Consider the following 26,872-nt stretch of genomic DNA (forward strand, 5'->3'; position numbering starts at 1 on the left):
AGCATTCAGTTGGGATTTGGAGATCAGAGTATTCGGTTGGGATTTAGTGGAGGTGAGTCCCCGTTTAGATACTCATTGCACGCTCCAGTATTGGTTTATCGATGATGTGGTTATGAATAACCTGGTGTTATTGGCCAATTCGATTTTTCAGTACCACGCTAACTTTGCTTTCGTTACTTTTTTCATTGATAGAAGGTAGGCTATTAATGAACTGAAAACACATTTCAAATGTAGGCTATCCCTACAATATATAAAACTCGTAGTTACTCGTGTAACTAAAAGTTTCACCTCTTGATGTGAAACCGTGAGGACCCTCCACCGTCAGACAAGAGATGTGCAGTGATACGCATGCGTTCTGGAAAAAGCAGAGAGCCTGCAGATTGCAAAGCTTCGGAGGCGCGCGCTTGTGCCACAGTGCGCTCTGAGCAGCCAAAGCGCAGTGTTACAATGAGCTTCACCACCCCGCCGGCTGATACCCACCCACAACATCGCCTTTTGACTACCACCACAGACGTCCACAACCCTGACCACCACTGCCTGTCCGCAGAATGCCCGGGGGAAAGAGAGGGCTGGTGGCACCTCAGAATACTTTTTTGGAGAACATTGTCCGACGCTCAAGTGGTGAGCAATCTGTCCGCGTTTCGAGCTATGATAGATGATAGATGAATGCTTGTTTACAGTTTTGCTCTGATGTAGTTTCTAACGTCATCCGTGACTGCAGCACTCTAAATTGCTGCCCGCAAAGTTTATTCCACACGACGACCTCAATTGGCTTCTTAGCATGAGCTAATGCACGACAGTGAGATTGCAGAAACAATTACGTTTGTCGCTATTTTTAATTAACCATGGGACGCATGCGTGCGTCATTAAATCGCACCGTCAAAGTTATTTACTTTTTGTAGATCTTTCTTTTTTAAATTGTTGTTATGCACAGTTGCTATGCAGTTTATCGCTTTAGTGCAATGCAGTTACCAATAAGCAAGCCACTAGTTGAAAATGATTTAGATTTGTTATTATCTTTTATTTTTTATTTAAACATATTCACAATATTTTTCACATCAATTTGTTCTTGAGCGCAACATTTTCTTTAATTATACAACAGCTCTTTTACATGGGCTTAAGAAGGTGAACTGCATCATGTTACTGCAATGGCCACAATGAAGAAGAATGTATAAAACTAAATATATCCCTCACATTTTTTGAGCAAAATTAAGGTTTTATTTTCTCAATTAAATTGTTCTCTTGATTTTATCTTCTAAATACAAATAAATGCATGCAGCCTAATCATTCAGGAGGAGTTTTTACAGTTTTTCAAAGCTGCTACATCCTCCAGACTGTCTTCTGTAGTGTCTGGCACTGACCAGCGTCATAGTGGAGTAGTTCCATGGTGCTGTCTGTGGGCTAATGTGCCACACCCACCACCAGTGGATTGGCAGCCATGTGGATGGGGCGAGCATAAGGACACACACCGAGCACGCTCCTTGACCTGTCTCGTATTCATCCTTCCCCCAGAAACCAGCTTTCTCCTGGGGAACGCCCAGATCGTAGAGTGGCCTGTTGTTTACAGTAATGACGGATTCTGCAAGCTGTCCGGCTTCCACAGGGCTGAGGTGATGCAGAAGAGCAGCACTTGCAGGTACGGGTGCCATGTTCCACTACACGCTGTCCTAGCTCATGTTGTTGTCGTCTCTACTCTATGGACCGCTTTTCCTGCGGACAACAGCAGACGGCTCAGAGAAGTGTTTCCTCAATGCCAAGACAGCTCCTAGTATTCGATGTCCAAAACACCCATGTTTTGTAAACGTAGCCGCAAAGTCACATTGCACATTTCTCAGCATCTGGCGCCACACTCAGACCGAAGCAGAGTCTGCCTGATGCACAAGCTGACTTTCAAATGGATCTCATTACTGTTGCCAAGGGGAACCAGTCTAACCCAGCGTGAAGCAGGTTGGATGGGCGCCTGTCAGTCAAGAGGAGAAAAATGCGACCCTGAAGGGCTCCTTACTTAAGGTTCCTCTGGACCTGTCACAGGGCTCAGGGCTTGTTAGACCAGCAGCTAACTCTTTATTTATGTCTGTGAGGGGAGTGGTCTAATCATCCTCACGTCCAGGCTGTGTCTGTCCGGCCAGGGCCTGGATTTTGTAGTGGCTGAAATGAGGGATCAGTTGAAAAGGGCTTCCACTGGTCAAAGTCAGTTTCCGGATAGTTCCTGCTCTGTGTGCAGACAGTACAGCAGGTGGGATGTCCACAGCAAATCAAAAGTAAGGGAAGAAAGTGCATGGACCAGGTAATTGATTCAAAAAGCTGAATCACTGTCAACTGTTAAAGGCTTGTGTGGTAGACAGTTACTGTACAGTTGAAATGTTGATTGTTCTTTCTCTTTTATAGTTTCATGTACGGAGAACTGACAGACAAAAAGACGATAGAGAAAGTCAGACAAACCTTTGATAATTATGAGTCCAACTGCTTTGAGGTCCTGCTGTACAGGAAGAACAGTGAGTACTTCTGCTTTTAATGTTAATTCGTATTCAAACGTTTTGGTATCCACTGACACTGTCTGGCTGACAAGCATTTCTGTGAAAACATGCGAATTTCTATTATTTTACTTGACACAGTAATTTAAATAAGAGCTGGATTGGACTCACCAAGTGACCCGGTGAAAGTGTTCTGGTGCTTAGGCATAAATTAGACTTGATTTCTCTTAAAGTTTTTAGTACAGTTTCTTCTGCACAAAATAACTTTTCTGACTTAGTAATAGCTGTGGTCCTGGTTTTGCGCAGGGTCTCCTGTGTGGTTCTACATGCAGGTGGCACCAATCAGGAACGAGAACGACAAAGTGGTCCTGTATCTCTGCACCTTCAAGGACATCACCGTCTTTAAGCAGCCCATCGATGATGAGACCACCAAAGGTGAGTGACCCAACTAGACTAGCCTGTGTTCTGTACCTCTCTTTTACTAACCGTCTCTGGAGGAAGGGATCCCTCACTGAACTGCTCCTCCCAAGGTTTCCTCCATTTTTTTCTCCTCTAGTGAGTTTTTTGGGGAGTTTTTCCTTGTCTTCTTTGAGAGTTGAGGTTGGCTGAGGGGCAGTTCTATGGGTGTATGTGAAGCTCTCTGTGACATTGCTTATAAAAAGGGCTATACAAATACATTTCGATTTGATTTTTGATTTGATGACTCCCTCTGTCACTGTACTGTACTGTATACCATCTCAATGGGGAAAACCCGAAGCTGTCAGATTGTGTTGGATGTGGTCACAGACTTTTGCTCCCCTGTGTGAGTGACAGATGCCCCCTGTCAGGTCTGTGCCCAGGGCCCAGTTTTTGGCAGCGTTGACTGGGCTTGTTTGCCCTTTCGCGAACCCCCACCCATGCCAACCTGCTGGGAAGTCATGGTTCATGTGGTTTGTTCATAACACATGACTAACGTGGGCTGTGCACGCTATTCCTTTTTCTTGCCAGTTAGCAGGTAGAACAGAAACAGCATTGTTACAGGGGCAGAGGTTTTATCATGGGGAGGGATTTGTGCCACCCACTTTTTGAAAAAATGGCCTGCATTGTCACATCCTTCCTTCAAGGCCCACCCATGCTGGTCATTGTTGCTGGCAGCATCCCATGCTGTAGATCCATCTGCAACCTCCCACAGCTCAGTCGCTCTTGTGGACAGAGGGTTTTCATCTGGTAGGTCTGAATGGTTCCAGCGATGACCTTACCATTCACTGCAGTAATTATAGTTCCATCTGACCCACAGGATGGTTGGGGGAGGGTTAGTGACTGGCAGAGATGCTAGGGGCATGCCAGCAAGCTGAATGCTCATGCTAGGATACAGCTGGACACCCACGGCTGGACCCGTCATAGAGTATTCCCGTCAGCCGAGCAGGAAGAAGCCCACTCCCAGTCTGTCCACACACGCCTGTCCACTCCCAGTGTGTCCACACATGCCTGTCCACTCCCAGTGTGTCCACACACGCCTGTCCACTCCCAGTGTGTCCACATGCGCCTGTCCACTCCCAGTGTGTCCACATGCGCCTGTCCACTCGCAGTGTGTCCACATGCGCCTGTCCACTCCCAGTGTGTCCACATGCGCCTGTCCACTCCCAGTGTGTCCACACATGCCTGTCCACTCCCAGTGTGTCCACATGCAGCCTGCCCACTCCCAGTGTGTCCACATGCGCTTGTCCACTCCCAGTGTGTCCACACACACCTGTCCACTCTCACTGTTCTCTTTCTGGCCAAATATACATTTGGTTCCAATCTTTGTAAAGCGAAATGGACGATTGAAATGCTTGTTCGGCATTTGCTCCGGTCGCGCGTCTGTTCTGCCCTTGCCTGTTTTGAGCTTTTGACAAATTTGCCTCCATTGTGTCTTGGTCGGTCAGTTGAGACAGGGTTCTGGAACTCTCCTTGTTGTGTAGGTACAGTAGAGTGCATTAGTCCCTTCTGGGCTGTATTACAGTAGAGATGATGGCCACTGTGCTGTGGAGTGATGCTCTGGCCCTGAGGAACCACAAGAAGTTACACAACTCGTGACACTCTCCCCCTCAAGGGGAAGGTCAATTGCGTCGCACAGGATAACAGAACAACGGAAGCCTTTTTGAATCTGTTGCCTGCCATTATGAGGAGACTGTGCGGTGCTGGGTGTTTGTCCCCTTTCACCCCAGTGCACTCAGGGGTAAATAGACTGATTTACCCCCATCAGGAAGTATTGAAAAGCGAGTCACTTTGAGACCCTGGGGTGGGAGACTGGTCAAAAGCTTTCTGTATTTGTTCGTTGGAAATGTGTTGTGCCGGCCCCTCAGAGAATGGACAAGGGATGATTTCTTGGGTTTCATGGAGATGAGTGAGAATTGGACCTCTGTATTTGTTAGCGTTATGATTTGAGTGTCAGGAAATTATCCAATTTAGCTCAAACATTGTGACTTTGGGTGTGTGGTGTATGCAGAATTGTGCCGGGTCACAGTAAGGGGCAGCTGTGATTGACATTTACATTTACATTTACATTTAGTCATTTAGCAGACGCTCTTATCCAGAGCGACTTACAGTAAGTACAGGGACATTCCCCCGAGGCAAGTAGGGTGAAGTGCCTTGCCCAAGGACACAACGTCAGTTGGCATGACCGGGAATCGAACTGGCGACCTTCGGATTACTAGTCCGACTCCCTCACCGCTCAGCCACCTGACTCCCTCATTGACGTGTCGATATCTTTGCTTTGGCAGGATGGACCAAGTTTGCTCGCCTTACTCGAGCTTTAACCAACAACCGGAACACTCTGCAGCAGCTCACGCCCATGAGCAAGCCTGAGGTCACCCACAAACACTCACGTCTGGCAGAGGTGAGTGGTCTGTCACGTAAATATACACACACACACTCTTAGACTCACACACACATTTACCAACACTTAACACCTACCACAAACATGCTGGCTAAGCAAATTTGAGCTCTTTGGCACAAACTCTGAACGCTAACAGCCTTACCTGCCATGTCGATGCTGTATTGCTGAGACATGAACATCTATGGAACACACATGGGCGCTTTCACGTTTTTTTAAAACACTCACCCACTCACAATGAAGTTCCATGGAAGGCTGCAGTCGACACAGTGAGTGGTGCGTTCCATCCTGGGAACGATGCGCTCTTGAGCTGCGGGTGTCATTAATATTTCATGCCTGGTAGAGAGACAGAGGCAGGGTTCCTTGGGCACTCTCACAGACTATGTGTTATGTTTGCTGGAGATCCAGAAAACAGCTTCAGGGATGGTCTTTTAGTCATCTTAGCCCCGTCTCAAAGACAAGAACTGGCCTTTGCTTCATCCGCAGTAGCCATGGGAGTTTAGTACAGTCTCCTCTGCAAACTTAAATGTCACAGGTTTTCTTTAGAATCAATATCTATGTTTAGATCACCCTGAACAAGGCTAATGTTGCGATTGTCGTCAGGTTGGTGTTTTTTTCCGTCCTGGTAACACACACACACACACTCACTCACACTCATAGGCCTGTCAAAAATAGGAAAGGATGAGTTTTACCAATATCCATTCCAATTTCACAGCCCAGCACCAGATATCTTGGGGTTCATATTATATCTCCGGAACATTCAATTGATTACGCAGGTGATCCATCTGCTCCGTGTCCTGAAAAGCGCAGCTGACGTGCTCTATTGAATACGCAGAGCGTCAGATACGCTGCCATTCCTGCTTGAGTGCTTCTGTGCTCCTAATTGGCGTTCTCAGTTTGTGTGCTGTGCCATCGTCTTGACCAGGGCCCCAATGATTGGCAGATCTGATTATGAGAATTAGATGAGAAACCCAGCAGCTGTTATGAATCTTTGTGTTCTCCTTCTATAACACAGATTCCAGCCGTTCCTTTACTGTGACGCATTACTGGAAGCATATCCATTCCTCCCTATGGTGCAGGCATTGAAAGAACATGTTAAAAATAAAATAAACTAGAATGGAGGTTTTCAGTGACAGTGAATGTTTGCTTTCGGTCTCTCTCCTTCCTCCACATCTAACCCTCTCTCTCTCCTTCCTCGTCTCATCTAGGTTTTACAGCTGGGCTCTGACATCCTTCCCCAGTACAAGCAGGAGGCACCCAAAACACCTCCCCACATCATCCTCCACTACTGCACCTTCAAGACCACCTGGGACTGGGTCATCCTCGTCCTCACCTTCTACACCGCCATCATGGTGCCCTACAACGTCTCCTTCAAGACCAAGCAGAACAACATTGTCTGGCTGGTGCTGGACAGCGTGGTGGATGTCATCTTCTTGGTGGACATCGTTTTGAACTTCCACACCACCTTTGTGGGGCCAGGGGGCGAGGTCATCTCCGACCCCAAGCTCATCCGGATGAACTACCTGAAGACCTGGTTCGTCATCGACCTGCTGTCCTGTCTGCCATACGACATCATCAACGCCTTTGAGAATGTGGATGAGGTACGAGATGGTGGCTTCAAGTCGGGTTTGCGTGCAGATTTACATTACATTTACATTTAGTCATTTAGCAGACGCTCTTATCCAGAGCGACTTACAGTAAGTACAGGGACATTCCCCCAGAGGCAAGTAGGGTTAAATGCCTTGCCCAGGGACACAACGTCATTTTGCACGGCCGGGAATCGAACCAAAAACCTTCTGAATAATAGCCCGACTCCCTAACCGCTCAGCCATCTGACCCCCTGATCTGATTTGCTCGTTGACTATGCGCTGTGGAAAGGGATGTGGTTGAGATGCCTCCAGTTTGAACTCCCACAGACTAGTTAGACAGTCCATCGGAATATTGATTGTCTATAAGACCTATAACTGAGGCACATAGAAAGTAATTTTATGCATGACTGGACCCTGAATCAGTTGGACCTCAAACTAAAAGAGATGGCTAACAAAAGTGTCTACACCCTCTAATTTCCAACCAGATCTTCTGAAACCAACCAAATCTTGAGACTGCATGAGTTAGGCTCCTGCTGGTAGTTGAAGTTTGTTTGGAGGAGTAAATCACTGGTGGTGTTGGTGACTAGGGAAGAGGAAATGATTGGCCCTTTGTTGAGTGTTAGTCCTGGCCAGTGTGCTCCTCAGGTCTCAGCAGGGCTGTAATAGTTTCACCGGACCCTGCTGGGATCTGGCTGTGCGGTCCACTCTGTATTCGAGGAAGAGAGGGATGAGCAACAGTGAACGACACATAGGAAATGAATGCAATTCCCATCCACTTCTCAGTCCAAACAGTTCTGTCCATTCTGTAATTTCCTCTCACCAAAAGGGGTGGATTTGTGCTCTACTTTTGTAGAAAGTTGATGTGTGATACCGGAGAAGGAGTCGTCAGAGTCTCTCACCTTGGCAGGGATTGGTAAGGCCAAAGACAAACAGTTAGTTTTTGTTTCCGAACACAAAATGTTGGGATGAAGGAAGAGGCAGATGTTTCCCACAATAACCACAAGTGAGAGGTTCAAACGTCATGTTGGTGAAATGCTGGTCTGTAGTCCTGCAGTCCCAGGTGTGGCTGGTTTAGGAGGGTCTCGAGGGAGAGAGGAGGGAGGGACGATCGAGAAAGGAAGGAGAGAGGAGGGAGGGACGATCGAGAAAGGAAGGAGAGAGGAGGGAGGGATGATCGAGAAAGGAAGGAGAGAGGAGGGAGGGACGATCGAGAAAGGAAGGAGAGAGGAGGGAGGGATGATCGAGAAAGGAAGGAGAGAGGAGGGAGGGATGATCGAGAAAGGAAGGAGAGAGGAGGGAGGGATGATCGAGAAAGGAAGGAGAGAGGAGGGAGGGATGATCGAGAAAGGAAGGAGAGAGGAAGGAGGGAGGATTGAGAAATGAAGGAGGATTGAGGGAGGAGGACCTGGCAGGCCTGTTCCTGGCATGGAGGGTCCTGGAAGTACACATGGGTGCTCATGTCTGCGGGGTGCCACAGCAGAACAGCCCTGGCTAATCCAGCGTGACCTTTTAGTGCAGTATGAGCGTGGCACCAAACGACAGAACAACACTCCTGAGGGAGTCACTCTGCTGTGTGGTGGGAGTTTGGCTTAGCATTAACACACAGGCTGGCGGGGGGGGGGGGGGGGGGGGAGGGGGGGAGGGGAGAAAGGGGGGGAGGGAGGAAGGAGAAATAATAGATGGGCCTGAAGGTGAAACGTGTCACCTGGTCAGTGGGTTAGTCCATCACGTTGCTTTTCTTTGTTCAGTGACTTCAGTAGTCAACATGGAATTCACTGTTCAACCATGTGGTCTGTGTTGACCCCTTCAAATGCCATATGCCTTGAGACATGTGGTATGTTTAAATTAAATTAAGTACAGTCTGTATGTTTTTCTTTTGGAGTTTAGTCCATTAACTTTTTACACCTTCTTGGTGTTGCTGCGACAGAAGTTAGCCAGCACATTGCTGTCTCTCGCCCGCTTCCCTCTCTTTTCACACTTTGCTGTCCCAGCACATTATTTAACAATGCAGGGCTTTGATAAACAGGTGCTTACAAGCCATGATTCCATGTGTCATTTTTTTATGACTCGAGCTCGTTTTATCTGCGAGCGTCCACATTGTGGAGAGCTAAATGAGGGTCATTTACATACTAGCATAGAGCTGGAGTCTCTGGGGAAGCCTTTGATGCTGCAGTGAAAGAGAGAGAGACAGAGAGAGGTGCAGAAAGAAACAGAGTGAGGTGCAGAGAAGGAGTTAAAAAGCAATTGGCTGAGAAGGAGAAAACAAACAAAAATATTCTGCTAATAGTCGAGAGAGAGAGAGAGAGAGAGAGAGAGAGAGAGAGAGAGAGAGAGAGAGAGAGAGAGAGAGAGAGAGAGAGAGAGAGAGAGAGAGAGAGAGAGAGAGAGAGAGAGAGAGAGAGAGAGAGAGGTGTAGTGGGGGTTCACATTGTCGAATAAAATATGTCCTGCATTGACTTATTTTATGTAATAGTAGTGCTTCAACCATTAGGTAAGATTGCTGTATTCGATCTGCTTTAATGCAGTACTTGCATCAGAGTTGAGACTGAGCAGAAAGTAACGTCTCTGGTGTGGTCTGATGGGAGACCCATCTCTGTCTCCACCCCTGCCCACCTCTCTCTCTCTCTCTCTCTCTCTCTCTCTCTCTCTCTCTCTCTCTCTCTCTCTCTCTCTTGACTATTAGCAGAATCTTTTTGTTTGTTTTCTCCTTCTCAGCCAATTGCTTTTCAACTCTTCGTTTTGGAAAGTAATGTTTGTGAGGAGACCCATTAGAACGGCAGAACACTAGACCCCACAGATCTCCGGGGCAGACAGCTGGGTGTGTGCACACTGAGACAAAGACGTGACGACTTTAGCAACAATCATTCTCATTTTCTAATCATTTTAACAGTCTGACACGTAGGTTCAGCCATGACTGGCTGATAACATTTTAACCAATCGGTGACGCTGGTTTTTCTCTCGGTCTCTCAGGGCATCAGCAGCCTGTTCAGCTCACTGAAGGTGGTCCGCCTGCTGCGACTGGGCCGCGTGGCCCGCAAGCTGGACCACTACCTGGAGTACGGAGCGGCCGTTCTGGTCCTGCTGGTGTGCGTGTTCGGACTGGTGGCCCACTGGCTGGCCTGCATCTGGTACAGCATCGGAGACTACGAGGTCATCGACGAGGCCACCAACACCATCAAGATGGACAGCTGGCTCTACCAATTGGCTCTGAGCATCGGGTCACCCTACCGGTTCAACGCCAGCGGTTCCGGCCAATGGGAGGGCGGCCCTGGCAAAGACTCGCTGTACATCACATCCCTGTACTTCACCATGACCAGCCTGACCACCATTGGCTTCGGCAACATCGCCCCCACCACAGACGGAGAGAAGATCTTCTCCGTTGCCATGATGATGGTGGGCTGTGAGTATCTCCGCTGCCAGATTGTGTTGGGTGTCAGCAGCTAGTTCACATTGTTTGATCGTGGGGGGCTGGAGAGGGATTGAAAGAGAACAGAGGCCTCTGGACACAAGCGTACTTCATGACTCGTGAGATAAGTGTTCCGCGGAGCTCCGCACGCTTCACCAGCGTGGACAGAAGACAGAAGGAAGGACAGGCTGACAGAGATGGTCATTGTGTGTTTGTCTGGTCAGCTGGTTTGGGATTCGCTTGCCTGTCACAGTCGAAGGTTTACAGCGCCATCCCAGCTGCTTGATCCTGCCTCGCCTGGCCTGTTGAATAACATTTACGTTTAGTCATTTAGCAGACGCGCTTATCCACAGTGACACAGTAAGTACAGGGACATTCTCCCCAAGGCATGTAGGGTGAAGTGCCTTGACCGACACAACACAATCATTTTGGCACGGCCGGGAAGCGAACTGGCAACCTTCTGATTACTAGCACGCTTGTCTAACCGCTCAGCCACCTGACTCCCTATATTAGAATAACACAGTAAGATGATCTGTGCTCCACACTGGCTTCAGTCTGGGCACGGGCCATGGTGTTGGCTTCCACCGCACGGCTCCTCAGAGCGCCAGACTAACAGCACTGTGTCTGTCTGCGGTCTGGTGGCCCTGATGGCTGTTGTGGAGATGCGAGGAGCCAGGAGAACAGGGCCTAACCCAGACAGGGCTGCAATCTCAGACTTGCAGGAACCTTCTCCCATCGGTCTGGATAAGGCTGTTCTGTCCTTTGCCTCCTCCTCCCTCCTCCCTCCGCGCTCTCTCTCTCTCTCTCTCTCTCTCTCTCTCTCTCTCTCTCTCTCTCTCTCTCTCTCTCTCTCCCCCACATCCCTCTCCGCCCTGTCAGAAATCAACGTTAGATTAATGGGCCACTTAACTCTATTGGTGGCTTACAGGAGGGGAGAGGGAGAGCGTTGCTCATTTTCTTAGCCCATGCAGATGAAGGTGCACACAACAGATGTATATACACACACACACATAACCACACACACTTACTCTACAAGAAGTACATCCACAGAATATGCATTTCACTGTATAATTGATTTCATTTCATGTGTTCAACCATGTGTCTGTAAATCCATTGGCACTTAGAAAACTCAGATAGGCCATTACTGTTATCATTGTGCTGTACAAGCCAATACAACAACGCACATTCACACAAATCACACATTAAAGACTCCACTGCCGACATACAGCTGCAAGATACAGTAAGGTATTCATGTAATGTCTTGCAGTGCAGGCCGAGGTGAGAGGGTTATCTAATCAGATACGTGGAGTGCAGAGTAGGCTCTAGATCAGTGGGTATGTGAGGGTGGTCTTGTTCGTTGGGAGTGAAGTCCACAGCAGCCCTGACGTACGGAGGGGTGGGGGGTGGGGGGGCAGAGTCCCAAGGAGCAGTCGGCTGGATCCCGTTCGCAAGGAATCATGGGAATTACCTGAGCTCAGCTCGTTCTCGGGCTGGGTATGTGGGCGTTGAGGCGTGAGGATGGACGGGCTCTGCCCCGAGGTCCCTGGCTTGATGCCTGCGCCTTTAAAACAGGAGAGACTTGTGCGCAGCGAGAGAGCCAGGGAGCGAGAGAGGAGATGGAGAGGGGAAAGAAGTAGAGAGCATATATATATAACTGGACAACGTTGGGGAGGGGGGGGGGGTTGTGGTGTTGGGGGAACTGCTCCAGCCCAGATTTGATTTGATTAAAATGAGTTGACGTAGAAGTGTATTGAAAACCATTTATGCGTGGAATTGCATAACGAACAGCCTTCCGCTGACTAGCTGAGAACCGTTTTCGGCAGCTCCCGTTTTCTAGGATGTAACTGGACGTCGGGTTTCACCCAAGCAGCTCCCAAGTTGCTTCTTTTGACCTCCCATGTTCCACCCACGTCTCTGTGGTCCCGTTACCCAGAGATGCTGCCCGAAGCCAGGCTGAGGGAAGGAGAGGATGGGGAAGGACGACCGCGGCGAGGCTGGAGGAGAAGCAGCTAAGAGAGTCTCCCTCCCTCAGGCTTCCTAGCCGAGATGCCCTGATTACTTTCGAATGAAAGAGCTGGAGAGGGAGAGAGGGAGAGAGGGACAGGGTTTAAGGGGCAGAGAGAAAGAGAGGGAGAACAAGACACACACACACACACACACACACACACACACAGAGAGGAGGTTGAGAAACAAGTGCCAGACAGAAAGAGACAGATACAGACATTTATTCAGAGAGAGAGGGAGAGATAGAAAGAGAGAAAGAGAGGGGGAGGGAGGGACGGAGAGAGGGAGAGAGAGAGAAAGATATGGAGACAGAGGGAGGGAGAGAGGGAGAGAGAGAGGGAGAAAGAGGAAGAGAGAGAAAGATAGGGAGACGGAGGGAGGGAGGGAGAAAGAGAGGGAGAGAGAGGAAGAGAGAGAAAGAGAAAGATAGGGAGACGGAGGGAGAAAGAGAGGGAGAGAGAGGAAGAGAGAAAGATATGGAGACAGAGGGAGGGATGGAGAGAGGGAGAGAGAGAAACTGTGGAAGAAAGAAAGATAGAAATACACAGAGACGGAGAAGGAGACAGAAAAAGACAGACAAAGAATGAGGGACAAACATAGAGACAGAAAATGTGCGAGAGAGAGAGAGAAAGAGACCCACACACAGAGAGTTCTATTGTGTTGCTTGATACTGTGGTGGTATTGTGGAGCCTGGCTCTTTGTGATTCCTCTGGCAGTAACAGAGTGATTAGTCTAATCCATACAGGGCTAGGGTGCTTTTCCTTTCTCCACGAGCCCTCGACTGACTCATCAGGGTCAAAGCTAATCCCACATCAAGTGTCCTGAATCAGGGAAGGCTCAACCCAAAACCAGCCCCATCACCCAGGAGGTTGCATCTGCTGTCTCTGTCTCTCTCCATCTCATCTGGGGAAGGGTGTCGGTGCGCATGTGTCTCTCAGCGTCAAAGTGTGTGTGTGGTCGGCTAGGTGGGGCACTGTAGAAGAATCCCCAGTCTGTTAAATGTGTCTCTCATCCCAGGCTATTGCAGTATCCTCCAGCTGTTTCAGAATGTCACACGCCTTCTAGAATATTCTGGGTAGAAGCAGAGCCGCATTGGCATGGTGACCAAGTTTTTTTTTTTCTTCTGTTTTGCTTAAAGTAGTCATTTCGAGCTACAGCCGTGAGGGTTTGTTCTGGGCTCTCCTCTCGAATCACTTCACGCTGATGCCGATCCCAGGAGCCTACAATTGTTATTATAGGATGGCGGGAATGAGGAGAAGGTTCTTTTGTCACTCTGACCTGCTTCGGTTCATGAGTTGACTTGACAAGCAGAGCAAGCGAACCCATCACGCACGTGTGTGTGTGTGTGTGTGTGTGTGTGTGTGTGTGTGTGTGTGAACTAAACAGATTTTTCTGTGGCAGAAAAACAGATGGTTTGGGCGATCTTAGTTCTACTCCAGCAACAGCTTGTATTTCCCCTATATAAACCTGACCGTCCTCCCACTCATACAAAGACACACACTCACACACACAAGGACACACTCACACACACAAGGACACACACTCACACACACTGTTCCCGCACACGTTCATAAACCATTTGCGATATTACAAACGAGTTGAACAGTAAATAATTAATACCAGTTTCAAATTTGCGTTCTTCATGCAAATTACCCTGGGGTTGCTTTTGTAGTGATACCGACACGACTTCCATAATTATCCCCGTTCTAATCATCCTCACAGCGCTATCTCCCTGACTCATTCATTTGTGAGTCCTATTTCTCATCGACCCCATCTTTCCCCTGTGAAAAGCCAGTAAACGGGCAATCACATTTTTTATTATAATTTTTTTATTTCACTGCTGCAATTTAGGAGGGACTCAAAGCGTGGAGTCTGCAGTTAGAATGGCAGCAGGGATAATTGAATCAAGCAGGTGCCAGACATTATGGATAGGACCTCTTAAGTGTTATTGCAGACACTGTAGAGTCCAGCAGCACGCTGACCCTCAGTAAAACAGCAGTGATGTATAGAGCCAACCAGGGTTACCTGCTAAACTTAGAAGTGACATTATTCAAAGAGGGTTTGAATAGAGCCTTTAGTGCTGTCTGGACTGGACTCTTAAAGGGCCAGAGCTCTTCCCCCACTGCTGCCCATTCTGCTCCTGTCACATGGTACCATGCCCCGGTCACATGGTACCCTGCTCCCGTCACATGGTACCCTGTTCCGGTCACATGGTACCATGCCCCGGTCACATGGTACCCTGCTCCGGTCACATGGTACCTGGATGGAGGAAGGTCAATCAATGTGCTTTGCAAATGTTACTTGATACCAGGACAATACATGGTAGATTAGCCTGCAAAAAGCTTAGGCTTAATTATTCAATGTTAACCTGTTTAAGTACCTGTGTGATTAGTGTGTGTTATGGGGGTCTTGGTGTGTGTAAGTGTGTGTTATGGGAGTCTGTGTTTGTGAGTGATGAGTGTGCACGTGTGTGTATTATGCGGGTGTGTGTGTTCATGTGTAAGTGATGAGTGTGTGTTTGTGTATGATGAGAGTCTGTGTGTGTGAGGAGGGTGAAGGGTTCTTGTGTTTACCTGGCTAGCCTGTTTTGTCTGAGTGCTCCTCCATGACTTCATTATGTCCCTGCCTAACCCCAAGGGGCCTGCAGATCCCCCCCCCCCCCCACCGCACCACACACACACAAACACACACCCACACACCACACACACAGAACCCACACACACACAGACCGCCCCCCACAGGGCTTGTTACCTCCAGCACCCACACTGCTTACTGGTGTTGCACTTTCAATGGGTCCCCTAGAGTCCTGACTTCAGCCATCATCAGCTAACATGCTATCGTCACGGCTACAGCAACACTGGCTGTGTAAGTGTCACAACACCTTGTGACACTCACACTCACCTTGTCTTATTATGTAATCGTGACGGATAACGATAGATAATAATTGAAAGAGCGAAAGAGACGATTTATCGTCTCTCTGAGCGTCATGTTTATAACCGTGCGCATCTGTATTGATTTTTCCTTTACGTTCCAAACTTCCAAATTAAATCATTGGCTGTGAGAGCTGCACTATAGGCTGAATTTTTATTAAGTGTCCATTTATGGTGTTATAGATTAACAGCGCTGTGATTAAGTGTTTTTTTCATTTGCGTCAAGTGTCTTTCAGTACAATGTCAGTCCTTCAGTTGTGTTTACTTACTGAAGAGCACCTGGTTTGTCAAAGATTAATCTTTCATGACTCAGTAAAACCTATTATCTTCTTGAGATAGCATCAAATTGACTATTAAGTTAACTTAATGCGAAATGAACTGCACAATGGCAGTGCAACATAATATTATTTACTCAATAAATTGTTTGATTATAGAAATAATAGTTCTCGCTTGGGGGGAGAAGTATGACTAATGTTTGCTGTCTTTGCAGAATTTTCAGTAAATTGGTATTGTGTGATACTCTGCAATAAGGTTTCATATGATTGAAAATACTTCAGACACAATGACGGCATGGCAACGTATATGCTATTTGCAAGTGGCACTTTCGTCAAAGTCAGTTACATTGAGGATTCAAGACTCTAAACAACATTCTCTTGTTGAAAACTCTTACGCAGGCATGATCAGGAGCCAGACTCAGGCTGGATGACTGTGTTCAGGGTTCTGGAGCCAGACTCAGGCTGGATGACTGTGTTCAGGGTTCTGGAGCCAGACTCAGGCTGGATGACTGTGTTCAGGGTTCAGCCCCAAGTTGTCCTGAAGCTGTGCTGCCGTGCTGTTCTGTTGGTGAGCGTGCATGTGAGGAAGTGTGAGGGGATGAACATGGTCTCGAATGGAAACGTTCTATAGTCAGGTGGCTGAGCGGTGAGGGAGTCGGGCTAGTAATCTGAAGGTTACCGGTTCGATTCCTGGCTGTGCCAAAAATGACGTTGTGTCCTTGGGCGAGGCACTTCACCCTACTTGCCTCGGGGGGAATGTCCCTGTACTTCCTGTTAGTCGCTCTGGATAAGAGCGTCTGCTAAATGACTAAATGTAATGTAATAATCCCTCCAACAACCTGACAACTAAACCCGTGTAATAGTCTAATTTGGGCCTGATCCCTTCTGTACGTCTGACTGTAGCAAGATGATCCAACCTGCCTGGTCTGCCTGCAGAGCGTTGAAAGAGCAGCGATGACTTGAATTAGGCAGGAGAGGGACGGAAGCGTGTCCGTGAAGGGGAGGTGTGCCGTCAGTGGGCTGTCAGTGACAGTGGAAGGAACACGGTCAGCAGGGCTTGTCAGGTGGGAGAGTGGCAGGTCTGGACACCTGCAAGGGTCCTGTCCAGCTCCCCAGGTATAATTACCACGGCTGGGAACAATGTGGCAGCCTGCACAATCGCTCCAGCTGCCTCGCTGTGCTGTGGATCATGAGCCCTCGCCCCAAACCCCAAAGTCTCTTTAAACTTGTAATTCCTTTTCTTTTATTCTCTTTTTATTGGCTGGGAGAAAAAGATAGAGAACTATTTTGGGTTAGGTCTCTATGGAAACAGTGAGCTTGTGGGGTACAGTCAGTGCAAGCGTCGGTTGGGGTGGGGGTGGGGGTGACAGTAAACAGCTCTGCAGAACTGGCATAGCTCTGGGAACGCCCCCACTCTCTCCCTGCATGTACATAAAGCCATTATTAATGCCTCCTGTCATTTGTCATTACTGCTCCTACCTCGTGTTTTTCAGAGATATAATGTTCTTCTCTCGTTCCCCAGCCCTCCTGTACGCCACCATCTTTGGGAACGTGACCACCATCTTCCAGCAGATGTACGCCAACACGAACCGCTACCACGAGATGCTGAACAACGTGAGGGACTTCCTGAAGCTGTACCAGGTGCCCAAGGGGCTGAGTGAGAGGGTTATGGACTACATCGTCTCCACCTGGTCCATGTCCAAAGGCATCGACACAGAGAAGGTGAGATCTTGTCATGTATTCATCCATCTAATTCACAGTACATCAGAGGATTTGAACCTGAGACCCTCTCCATCGGCAGTCAAATGCTCTAACCACTGAGCTGCACCCTCCCTAGATACAAGAGCCCAGATCATGGCCGGACATGAGATAGTCCCACTGCAGGAGCACCCTGATGTAACCACACTGCACCCGGACAACTCAGGATCTGTTTCCAGTGTCTGGTGCTTACATTTACATTTAGTCATTTAGCAGACGCTCTTATCCAGAGTGACTTACAGTATGTACAGGGACATTCCCCCGAGGCAAGTAGGGTGAAGTGCCTTGCCCAAGGACACAACGTAATTTTGCACGGCCAGGAATCGAACCGGCAACCTACTGATTAATAGCCTGATTCCCTAACCGCTCAGCCATCTGACCCCTGGTGCTGCGGTGACGGTGACATAAGAGTCCGTGTGGCCGTCTGACCCGTGTCCCCTCTCCAGGTCCTGTCCATCTGTCCCAAGGACATGCGGGCCGACATCTGCGTCCATCTGAACCGGAAAGTGTTCAACGAGCATCCCGCCTTCCGTCTGGCCAGCGACGGCTGCCTGCGCTCGCTGGCCGGAGAGTTCCACACCGTCCACTGCGCCCCGGGAGACCTGATCTTCCACTCCGGCGAGAGCGTGGACACGCTGTGCTTCGTGGTGTCGGGGTCGCTGGAGGTCATCCAGGACGACGAAGTCATCGCCATCTTAGGTGGGCACACGGGCGAGAGCTGTGTGCTCTAGTGTAAGAACCACCCAGTCAGAGGTTGGGTTAGACATGCCTCTGATGCAGAGATGATGGGGGGGGGGGGGGGGGGGGGGAGGGGAGGGAGAGGGAGAAACAGAGAGAGGGAGGGGGGAGAGCGGTAGAGAGGGGAAGGAAACAAATAGAGAGAGGGAGCTTGGCGCCCCCAGGGGTAGATGAGGAAGTGAGTTCTGGATCTCCTTGTGTCTGGGGCTGTGGTGCCGGCAGGTGTTTTCGGAGCCTTTTATTGCTTTTCCACTTCCCTAACTTCATCAGGAACCTGAGAGAGGCTGTTGTTAGAGCTTCATAAAAAGCGTATTAGCCCCCGATGAATCGCCGCGCAACACGGACGACATTAATCACCGGCTCAAATGGCCGCCAACGGGAGGCGCCTGTCCTCCCCACCGCAGGGGGCCCCCAGCATTGCATTCCCCTCCGTTATAAGGGGGGGGGGGGGGTGGAGGGGGGAGGGGGGCATCTTGGAGCCTGGTGGGAGGCTGGATTGATGATGGGATGATGGAGAGCAGATCGACTCAGCAGGGGATTCGCTGTAGGGGGTGCTGGAAGCGTGGGGGGGGGGAAAGATACACATCCTTCTCCAACCATTTTCTCTTCTAAACACTGTTCACGCTGTAGGCCTACAATCCAGTCTTGTCCAGATCTGAAGTTTGCTCTGTTTATTCTTTGGAAGTGAAGAACAGTTTGTTCACTCTTGTAACCAGCGCATGAACCACTTTAGCAAAGTAGGCTCACATCTCAAGAAGTGTGATGTCTCTGTATGAGACCACTTCCATGGAAACAAGTGCTGATCCTTGATATCCTGCTCACCTACACTGAAGCAATGCAGGCATAGATCTCCCTGGGAACAAGGTGGATATTTAGAAACTTCGTGACTAGACCTCCTCCCTTTCCAAATCGGGGAAAGGAACAGGTCGCACCTTAGGACGATGCTGAAGCAAATAGCGTCTGTAGACTCGACACTGAAGTCATGACAACCCTGACTCCATGTCTGAGGTACTGTTTGATACTTACGCACGGGCGTGTCTCCCTCACAGATGCTGCACTGCAGAAGAAGAAACCAGGGAAGGGCAGGATCTAGAGCTCAACTGTGTGTGTGTGTGTGTGTGTGTGTGTGTGTGTGGGGGGGGCGTGGGCGTGTGTGAGTGAGTTTAGACCCCTGGCTCAGCACTGAGGCTGTTGTCTCCCCCTTATTAGACACAGCACTGCCACTGCAGGCAGAACTACCCTCCAGACACACACATATTACCTGATAATCCATTCAGCCATACGCACATTCTGGAAACTTTTCATCGCTCACCACATTCTTCTGGGATTTAGTGAACAATAACTAAGCTGCCTTAGTAACTATAATTTCTACTATGTTCTGTCTCCGTAACACACCGTTTTGTGGCTTTGCTGAAGGAACTGGCTTTGCAGAATATGATCTCATTAATTTCTTAATCCATTATTCATGTTGGTTTATGAGAGGGGGATTTTAGCCTGCAATCTATTCTCACAGCAATATGTTTTGGGCCAGTGAGCAGTGCTGTGCCTGTGAGCAGCGGGGTGATGAGACGGCAATGTCTTCACGGCGCTGCCTAATCCCAGATAGACTGCAGCCTGGCTCGCAAAAGCATCAGAAACAAAGTATTAAAGATGACAGTAGCCACCAAGGCTGTGATCGTAGCCAAGTTCCATCTCACAAACACCCAACAGGGAAGTGACCCTCGTCCAGTTCCACGGAGAGCGCTGGGCGTGACGAGGGTCATGTTTTCGCACGGTGTGGAACTCTTCCACCACCTGTCAAGGCGCTTGTTCTGGGGTGAACCCTGATGCAGTCGCAGCACAGCCACCAGCCTGATCCTTCTGACCTTCTCCACATCCAGCCAGCTAATTGGCTGCTTGCTGCGTCTCCCAGGGGCTCTCATCTAGATGGGGTCTGAACTGCAGGGTGGTGTTTGCTGGGTGCCCAGGGGGTCACGACAGCAGGAGAGGAGACTCTTTCACACTCATACACACACATACACACACACACACACTCGTATTTAATTAGGTCATCCTCTCATTCAACCTGTCAGTTTGGAGTTTTATTTCCTGTATGGGTCCATACAATGGCAAAATTGGTGTAAATTCCCTACCGGTTATGGTTTCATTAGAATGTGGAGCTCTTGACGGGCGGGCATGTGGGTTTTTGAGGAATTGAGTTTCTTCGAGACATACCCACTGCAGAAAATAGCAACCTTCCCCTCATCGTTAGTAATGAGAATATGTGGTTGCTACGCACTTACAGCCAGGTAAGCCCGTTGCTAAGGAAACCTTAGAACCTCAAGTCTCTGAACGCCAGAGAGAAAATTCTAGATTTAATTGTGTACATGCAAAAGCTTTGTTTCATGTCCCACAGGCACAGTTAAAGGATGTGAAAATCATATTTTCTCCAATAAAATCTGAGATTTTTATCTTTGTGTCCTTTCCCCCGTAGGGAAAGGGGATGTGTTTGGCGACGTGTTCTGGAAGGAGACTAACCTGGCGCACGCCTGCGCTAACGTCCGGGCTTTAACCTACTGCGACCTGCACGTCATAAAGAGAGAGGCGCTGCTCAAGGTGCTGGAGTTCTACACGGCCTTTGCCAACTCCTTCTCACGCAACCTCATCCTCACCTGCAATTTACGCAAACGGGTAAGACAGACGCTAATGTACAGCCGGGGAAACACGCCCTCATGAACATGTTTATGGACTGAGGGCGCTCTGACCTGACAAGCCAGCCCCCTCCCCCCCTTCCCCATTCCTCCCACCCCCTCCTCCCTTCCTCCCCCCCCCCCTTCCTCCCACCCCCCTCCCCCCTTCCTCCCCCCCCCCCCTTCCTCCCACCCCCTCCCCCCCCTCCCCAGCCTCTTACTGGGCTGCTTCTGTGAGTGTTCCAGTCTGTTGCATGATGCACACAGATTTGTATTCCCCCTCAAGACTCCATTTTGCCAACGCGTTGTCATCCTGTCACCCATAGAAAAACTGAATAACTCCATATCTCATTATTAGCCAATGGTGTTTTGTTAGCTATATTTATTTTGATCTCTGCGCCCAACAGGTCTTTGAATAATACATGCAAAAGCAACAGCCTTATTATTTAGGACGCAGTTTCAGCTGTTCTCTGTCTTCTGTTATGCGCTGGCTCTCTCTCAGTGATAATAAACAGAAGCAGTTCTCATTTTCTGGGTGGGTACCACAACTTCAACTGTACTTGTGTTTGACAGAGGTGTGGTGGTGTGTTGTATGTGTGTGAGGTGCGGGAACGGTGTGTGTGTGTGTGTGTCAGGTGCGGGTACAGTGTGTGTGTATGTGTGTGAGGTGCGGGGTACACAGTGTGTGTGTGTGTGTGAGGTGCGGGTACAGTGTGTGTGTGTACGTGTGTGTGTGTGTCAGGTGCGGGTACAGTGTGTGTGTGTGTGTGTGTGTGAGGTGCGGGTACACAGTGTGTGTGTGTGTGTGAGGTGCGGGTACACAGTGTGTGTGCATGTGTGTGTGTGTGTCAGGTGCGGGTACAGTGTGTGTGTGTACGTGTGTGTGTGTGTCAGGTGCGGGTACAGTGTGTGTGTGTGTGTGTGAGGTGCGGGTACACAGTGTGTGTGTGTGTGTGTGTGTGTGTCAGGTGCGGGTACAGTGTGTGTGTGTGTGTGTGTGAGGTGCGGGTACACAGTGTGTGTGTGTGTGTGAGGTGCGGGTACAGCATGTGTGTGTGAGGTGCGGGTACAGCCTGTGTGTGTGTGATGCTCTATGGGCTGAGGCACTGGCCCCAGCTCCATGACCCCTAATCTGGTTAGTGACGATGCACAGTGAGAGAGATGTCACACGCCCATCCAGGCACTGGTAGTATTTGGGTCAACACAGAATGTGGACAGAGGCAAGTTTGATTGTCATTCTCATAAATGGAAACCATTTCGTTATACAGTCCGGCTCCAATTCAGTAATGCTATAGATGGCTGACGTACGGTATATTGAATACTCTCTCCTTCCCTCATGGAATATACTAGAACCTACTGTACCGTACCTTCATAAAGTCTGAAAAGGCTTTATCCTTAGGTAGTGTTCCTTGGCAGCATACAATATTGTTTGCACTCATAATATTAGACACTTATTAGATATTTCTTCTTGTTAATTCGGTAGCTTTACTACCTATGGTCATGCTGTAGCTTGTTTTAGAATGTTGTTCCTTTCCCTTAGTTGATGATACAGTAAAAATGTCAAACTTTTGACCAAGCTTTCAGTGGAACCACTTGTAAAGTAAATGTGTTGGATCTTAACTTTGTTGTGTCAGTCATTTCCTAATGGCTCTCTGAATTTGCAACCCAAGCTTTCCTGAGCAATGAAGAGAAGGTGTCTCCTCTTCAGAGACAGGGGCTCCGTCCTGATGTGATGATACTGCCTTGGGGCTTCTACACTTACCTGACTAAAGAGAGGGGATATATTGCTTTTCCAGAAACTTGCAAATGTGCTGTTTTTCTTTGGCTGGATGTTGATTGATGCCCGTCGTTTAATGTGCAGAGGCTGCCAATCTCTGCCAGCTCTACCTTTCAATATGGAAGCATATAATAAACACTGTAGTTGAATATTTTCGTGTGAGTTCCACAGCTAAAACTAGTTTCAGGCCAACAGCCCAAGTCAGACTAGACTGTCTACAGTTAGTGAAGAAGAAGAGACAGGATGAATCCAGTGAAACAAGCCAGAGGTTGTACCGTTTTTGTGTTTTTATTCCACTCTTGGTCAGGAGATTATTCCATTCATTCTTTCTCAAAAATCTATTTAAAGGAGCAAACAGAACAGAGCCCAACAACGTTTTTTCTGCAGATCTGTTTGAGGACGGCAGGCTTCTGGACAATGTTTTTTTGTCAGTTGGGACAGCTTGCGCGCTTGGAGGGACAATAGTTAGGGAACATACTTCAGGCTAAACCCTGCAGACGAGGAAGCTTTTACCAGCCTTCTGATGGATTATTAATGAGACTAGGAAACTAGGGATGGATGGAATAAGTGCAGAAAGTGTTTCTTTGTGTGTGTTTCTGTGTGTGTGTTTCTCTGTGTGTGTTTCTGTGTGTGTGGGGGGGGGGGGGGGGGAGGGGGGGAGGTTAGATTGTAGGGGGAGCAGTTCGGGTCAAGAGAGTTGCTAGGGTGGCAATAATTTAAGCAAGAAAAAAGTGTGCGTGCCTGCTTTGAATGTTTGTGTGTTTGTGTGCCGGTGTGTGTGTACAGTATGTGTGTAGGCATGCTTGCAAGTGTGTGTGTGTGTGTGTGTGTATGAAAGTGTAAGGCAGTAGGGAGTCGGAGAAAGCTAAGGAGGAGAGAGGAAGAAGTCAACCATGCAATGAGTCTCATTTTCGCCATCACTGTTCTGTCTGGTAAATAATGAATCGCTCAACTAAAGAGGAAAAGTGACCCACTTTTTTCTCGACAAGAAGTCAGAGCTGCAGGAGGAGAGGAGGAGAGGACGGAGAGGAGGAGAGGAGGAGAAGAGGAGAGGAGGAGAGGACGGAGAGGAGGAGAGGGACGGAGAGGAGGAGAAGAGGAGAGGAGGGAGAGGAGGAGAGGACGGAGAGGAGGAGAAGAGGAGAGGAGGGAGAGGAGGAGAGGAGGGAGAGGAGGAAGAGGACGGAGAGGAGGAGAAGAGGAGAGGAGGGAGAGGAGGAGAGGAGGGAGAGGAGGAGAGGACGGAGAGGACGGAGAGGAGGAGAGGAGGAGAGGATATTCTCTGCAGTCTCTCTGCCAGAACACAGAAAACTAGATGCCCGAAATGGACAAGGGGATACTGCTGTCTCTGTGCTCTCCAGTCAACATCTTGCTTTTGTAGTTCTTCTAGTCCTCTCTCTGTTGGCGTGTGTGTGCGTGCGTGTGTGTGTGTGTGTGTGTGTGTGGGCCTAAAGTATGTGTGTGTGTGTGTGGGCCTACAGTATGTATGTGTGTGTGTGTGTGGGGGGGGGCCTACAGTATGTGTGTGTGTGTGTGTGTGGGGGCCTACAGTATGTGTGTGTGTTGTGGGCCTACAGGATGTGTGGCTCCGCCCACGTCACCCTTGCCTGTGAGCTCCCACACCATGACCACTGTGGGAGGAGAGTGACAGGCAGGCTTACCTGGGGAGCAGAGAGGTGTCGTTCTATCACCCACCGAGATAGTCCCCAGAGGGTTAGCACTGGTCCCATCTCTGCTCCCCATCCCTGGAGCCTGCCCAAGGGAGGGGAGGGGAAGAGAGGAGTGGGGGAGGAAGAGGAGAGGGGGGGGGAGAGAAGAGACGCGGGGAGAGGAGAGTGGAGGGGAGGCGAGGAGAGGGGGAAGAGGAGAGGGTAGGGGAAGATATGAGTGGGGGGGAAAGAGGGGAGGCGAGGCGATGAGAGGAGACAGTCTTGGCAAGCAGCCCACCTCACATTCTGGGAAGCAGGCAGAATTTCTTCAGAAGACACACTTGTTTTCTCTATTCTATCATCTCACCCACTACAGGATATCTGTGTAATTTAAGCCTTTCATCAAAGTCTTGTTATAATATGATAAGAATATTTGGTATGATGGTCACAGTAGGGCTACAACATGAGTCAGGGGGTGTAGTTAGAATCTTTGATGCTTCTGTGTGATTATTCGAGGGTTGTTGCTTGAGAGTATCCCTCATCAGCCTCAGGCCCCAGCAGCGCCCGGCGATAAATATAACTTAGCACCAAGAAATATCCAATAAGGAACTGAGGGATTCAAAGAACAGACCGCCTACACAATTCAAACCATCCAGCAATTGGTATTAGCGTCTGTGGTTAATATCTCTTCCCAGGTGTTATACAATTACCAGAGAACCTTGTTGCGTGGGAAGCTCTCAAAAAAGTACTGTTTACAAAGCCAACAAGGGGAGAATTGAGGAGAGTTTTGCTGCAGTGATATCACGTTTTATTACTCGGAGTGCTCTGCATAATTTATACTTGTTGAAGGCATGTGTGTTGGCCTGGGCCAGACTGGCAGCTGCAGATACAAGTGCCTGGACTCGTTTCGGTCTGCTGTCTTGGCCCGGCTGTGCTGAACCAGCGTAGGACTGTTAATTAGATTAATTTTTACCTCAGCACCTGGGAAAGAGTGTGTGGAGAAGGGAGGGGGGTCGACTTTATCTTTTTGATTCCCATGAACGTGATGGGCTGCAGTGTTCACATCTGAGTTTCATTACCATCCCTCGTAAAGAACTCGCGTTGACGCGGGGTCGATCGAAAGCTATGCCATCAACTCTGATTAGGGACACTCGACAGCAGTGTAGGTACACTGTGGTGTGTTGGTGGTGACCTATGACCTATCGTGTGTGTGTGATGAGCGGAGTCAGGTGGCTGAGCGGTGAGGGAATCGGGCTAGTAATCAGAAGGTTGCTGGTTCGATCCCCGGCTCTGCCACATGACGTTGTGTCCTTGGGCAAGGCACTTCACCCTGCTTGCCTCGGGGGGAATGTCCCTGTATTTACTGTAAGTCGCTCTGGATGAGAGCGTCTGCTAAATGACTAAATGTAAATGTAAATGATGAGCCTTGTTCACAGGCCCGCATGTCAGCGCTGAACTATGCAAGACAGTCTTGGCCCAGTATTCAGTAGCATCGCCAGGCCGCCATAGAGCACACGTGATGAATGAGTCCGACTGCTCGATGACACACCAAACACCAGTCAGCTCACGAAAGGGAAGGAAGAGGGGAGTGCAGGGGGGGGGGGGGGTCAATGATTGAAATGAACCCGTTAAGGAGTAGTGTCACACATATGTGATCGTTCGAAAGCGGGGCCCCACAGAGTACCGTCACACGTGTGATTCTGAACATTCCAACCGACTATTTTCCGATAGACAAAAACTATATGACAAACGCTATAGTATGGCTTCAAAATGTACAATTAGGAGGCTAACAAGTAACACTACCAGGTAGTAGCATTGCTACGAGTATTATGCTAGGTTGCTAGGTAACGGAAGCTAACTAAAACTAGCTAGCTTCCGTTTGGAAAAATAACTCACTCTGGTGGAAGCGTCAGTAATATTTAGAACTCACTCCACATAGACAGAACAGAGTCCATGAAGTGTGATGCAATCGGAAGAGAGAGGCATGAAATGTAAACACTGGTTTGTTGATTCTTAAAATACATTACGAGTGAGAGAGTGATTGTGAAAAGAAGAGAGACTGTATGAGGGAAAGACACTGAGAGGGAGAGAGTTTTTTAAGTGTCAGAGGCAGAAAAGGGAGGATGACAGGAAGAGGGTGAGGCCGTGAGAAGGAGAGACTGATAGCTACTGTAGAGAGGCTGTGTGTGAGAGAGAGGGAGCGAGAGAGAGAGCTGGAGGAAGGAAGGAAGGGAGAAGAGTTTTTTGAAGGGGAGAGATGGATAGAGACACAAAGTTAATCATAGGCATCAGAGAGAGGCTGCAGATCCCTTGTGGACCTTGTTTGATATTGAGTTTGGTAGAGAAGTCTCTCTCTCTCACTCTCTCTGCCATGTCTCTCTCCTCTCTCTCACTCTCTCTCATATTCTCTTTCCCTCTCTTGTTCTGTTTATGTAGCATTTCCCTCCTCTCAGTCCTCTCCTCTCACCTGAATGTCCACAGACCGAGTGAAGGAAAGGTTAATTCTGACAAAACACACCAGCACTGCCTGAGGCTTGTAAGGACGTAGCACCTCCCACATTCTAGAAACGGAATTAATACATTTACATTTAGTCATTTAGCAGACGCTCTTATCCAGAGCGACTTACAGTAAGTACAGGGACATTCCCCCCTGAGGCAAGTAGGGTGAAGTGCCTTGCACAAGGACACAACATCAGTTCGCAATGACCGGGAATCGAACTGGCAACCTTCGTTCCCTCACCGCTCAGCC

The 26,872-nt window shown here is 49.0% G+C and overlaps 1 protein-coding gene across 1 annotated transcript in view; it reads left to right on the forward strand.

Moving 5' to 3' along the window:
• The first annotated feature begins 548 nt into the window (after window positions 1-548).
• The window catches only part of kcnh5b (potassium voltage-gated channel, subfamily H (eag-related), member 5b), a 27,956-nt gene continuing 1,632 nt past the window's right edge, over window positions 549-26,872 (forward strand). Inside the window, 10 exon segments of the mRNA XM_067243093.1 lie at window positions 549-621; window positions 1,513-1,636; window positions 2,389-2,495; window positions 2,781-2,909; window positions 5,216-5,331; window positions 6,537-6,929; window positions 9,888-10,317; window positions 17,055-17,254; window positions 17,737-17,989; window positions 20,502-20,698. Coding sequence (XP_067099194.1) covers window positions 549-621; window positions 1,513-1,636; window positions 2,389-2,495; window positions 2,781-2,909; window positions 5,216-5,331; window positions 6,537-6,929; window positions 9,888-10,317; window positions 17,055-17,254; window positions 17,737-17,989; window positions 20,502-20,698 — 2,022 coding nt within the window.

The sequence above is a fragment of the Osmerus mordax genome, chromosome 9, assembly GCF_038355195.1.
Source record: "Osmerus mordax isolate fOsmMor3 chromosome 9, fOsmMor3.pri, whole genome shotgun sequence".
Classification (NCBI taxonomy): domain Eukaryota; kingdom Metazoa; phylum Chordata; class Actinopteri; order Osmeriformes; family Osmeridae; genus Osmerus; species Osmerus mordax.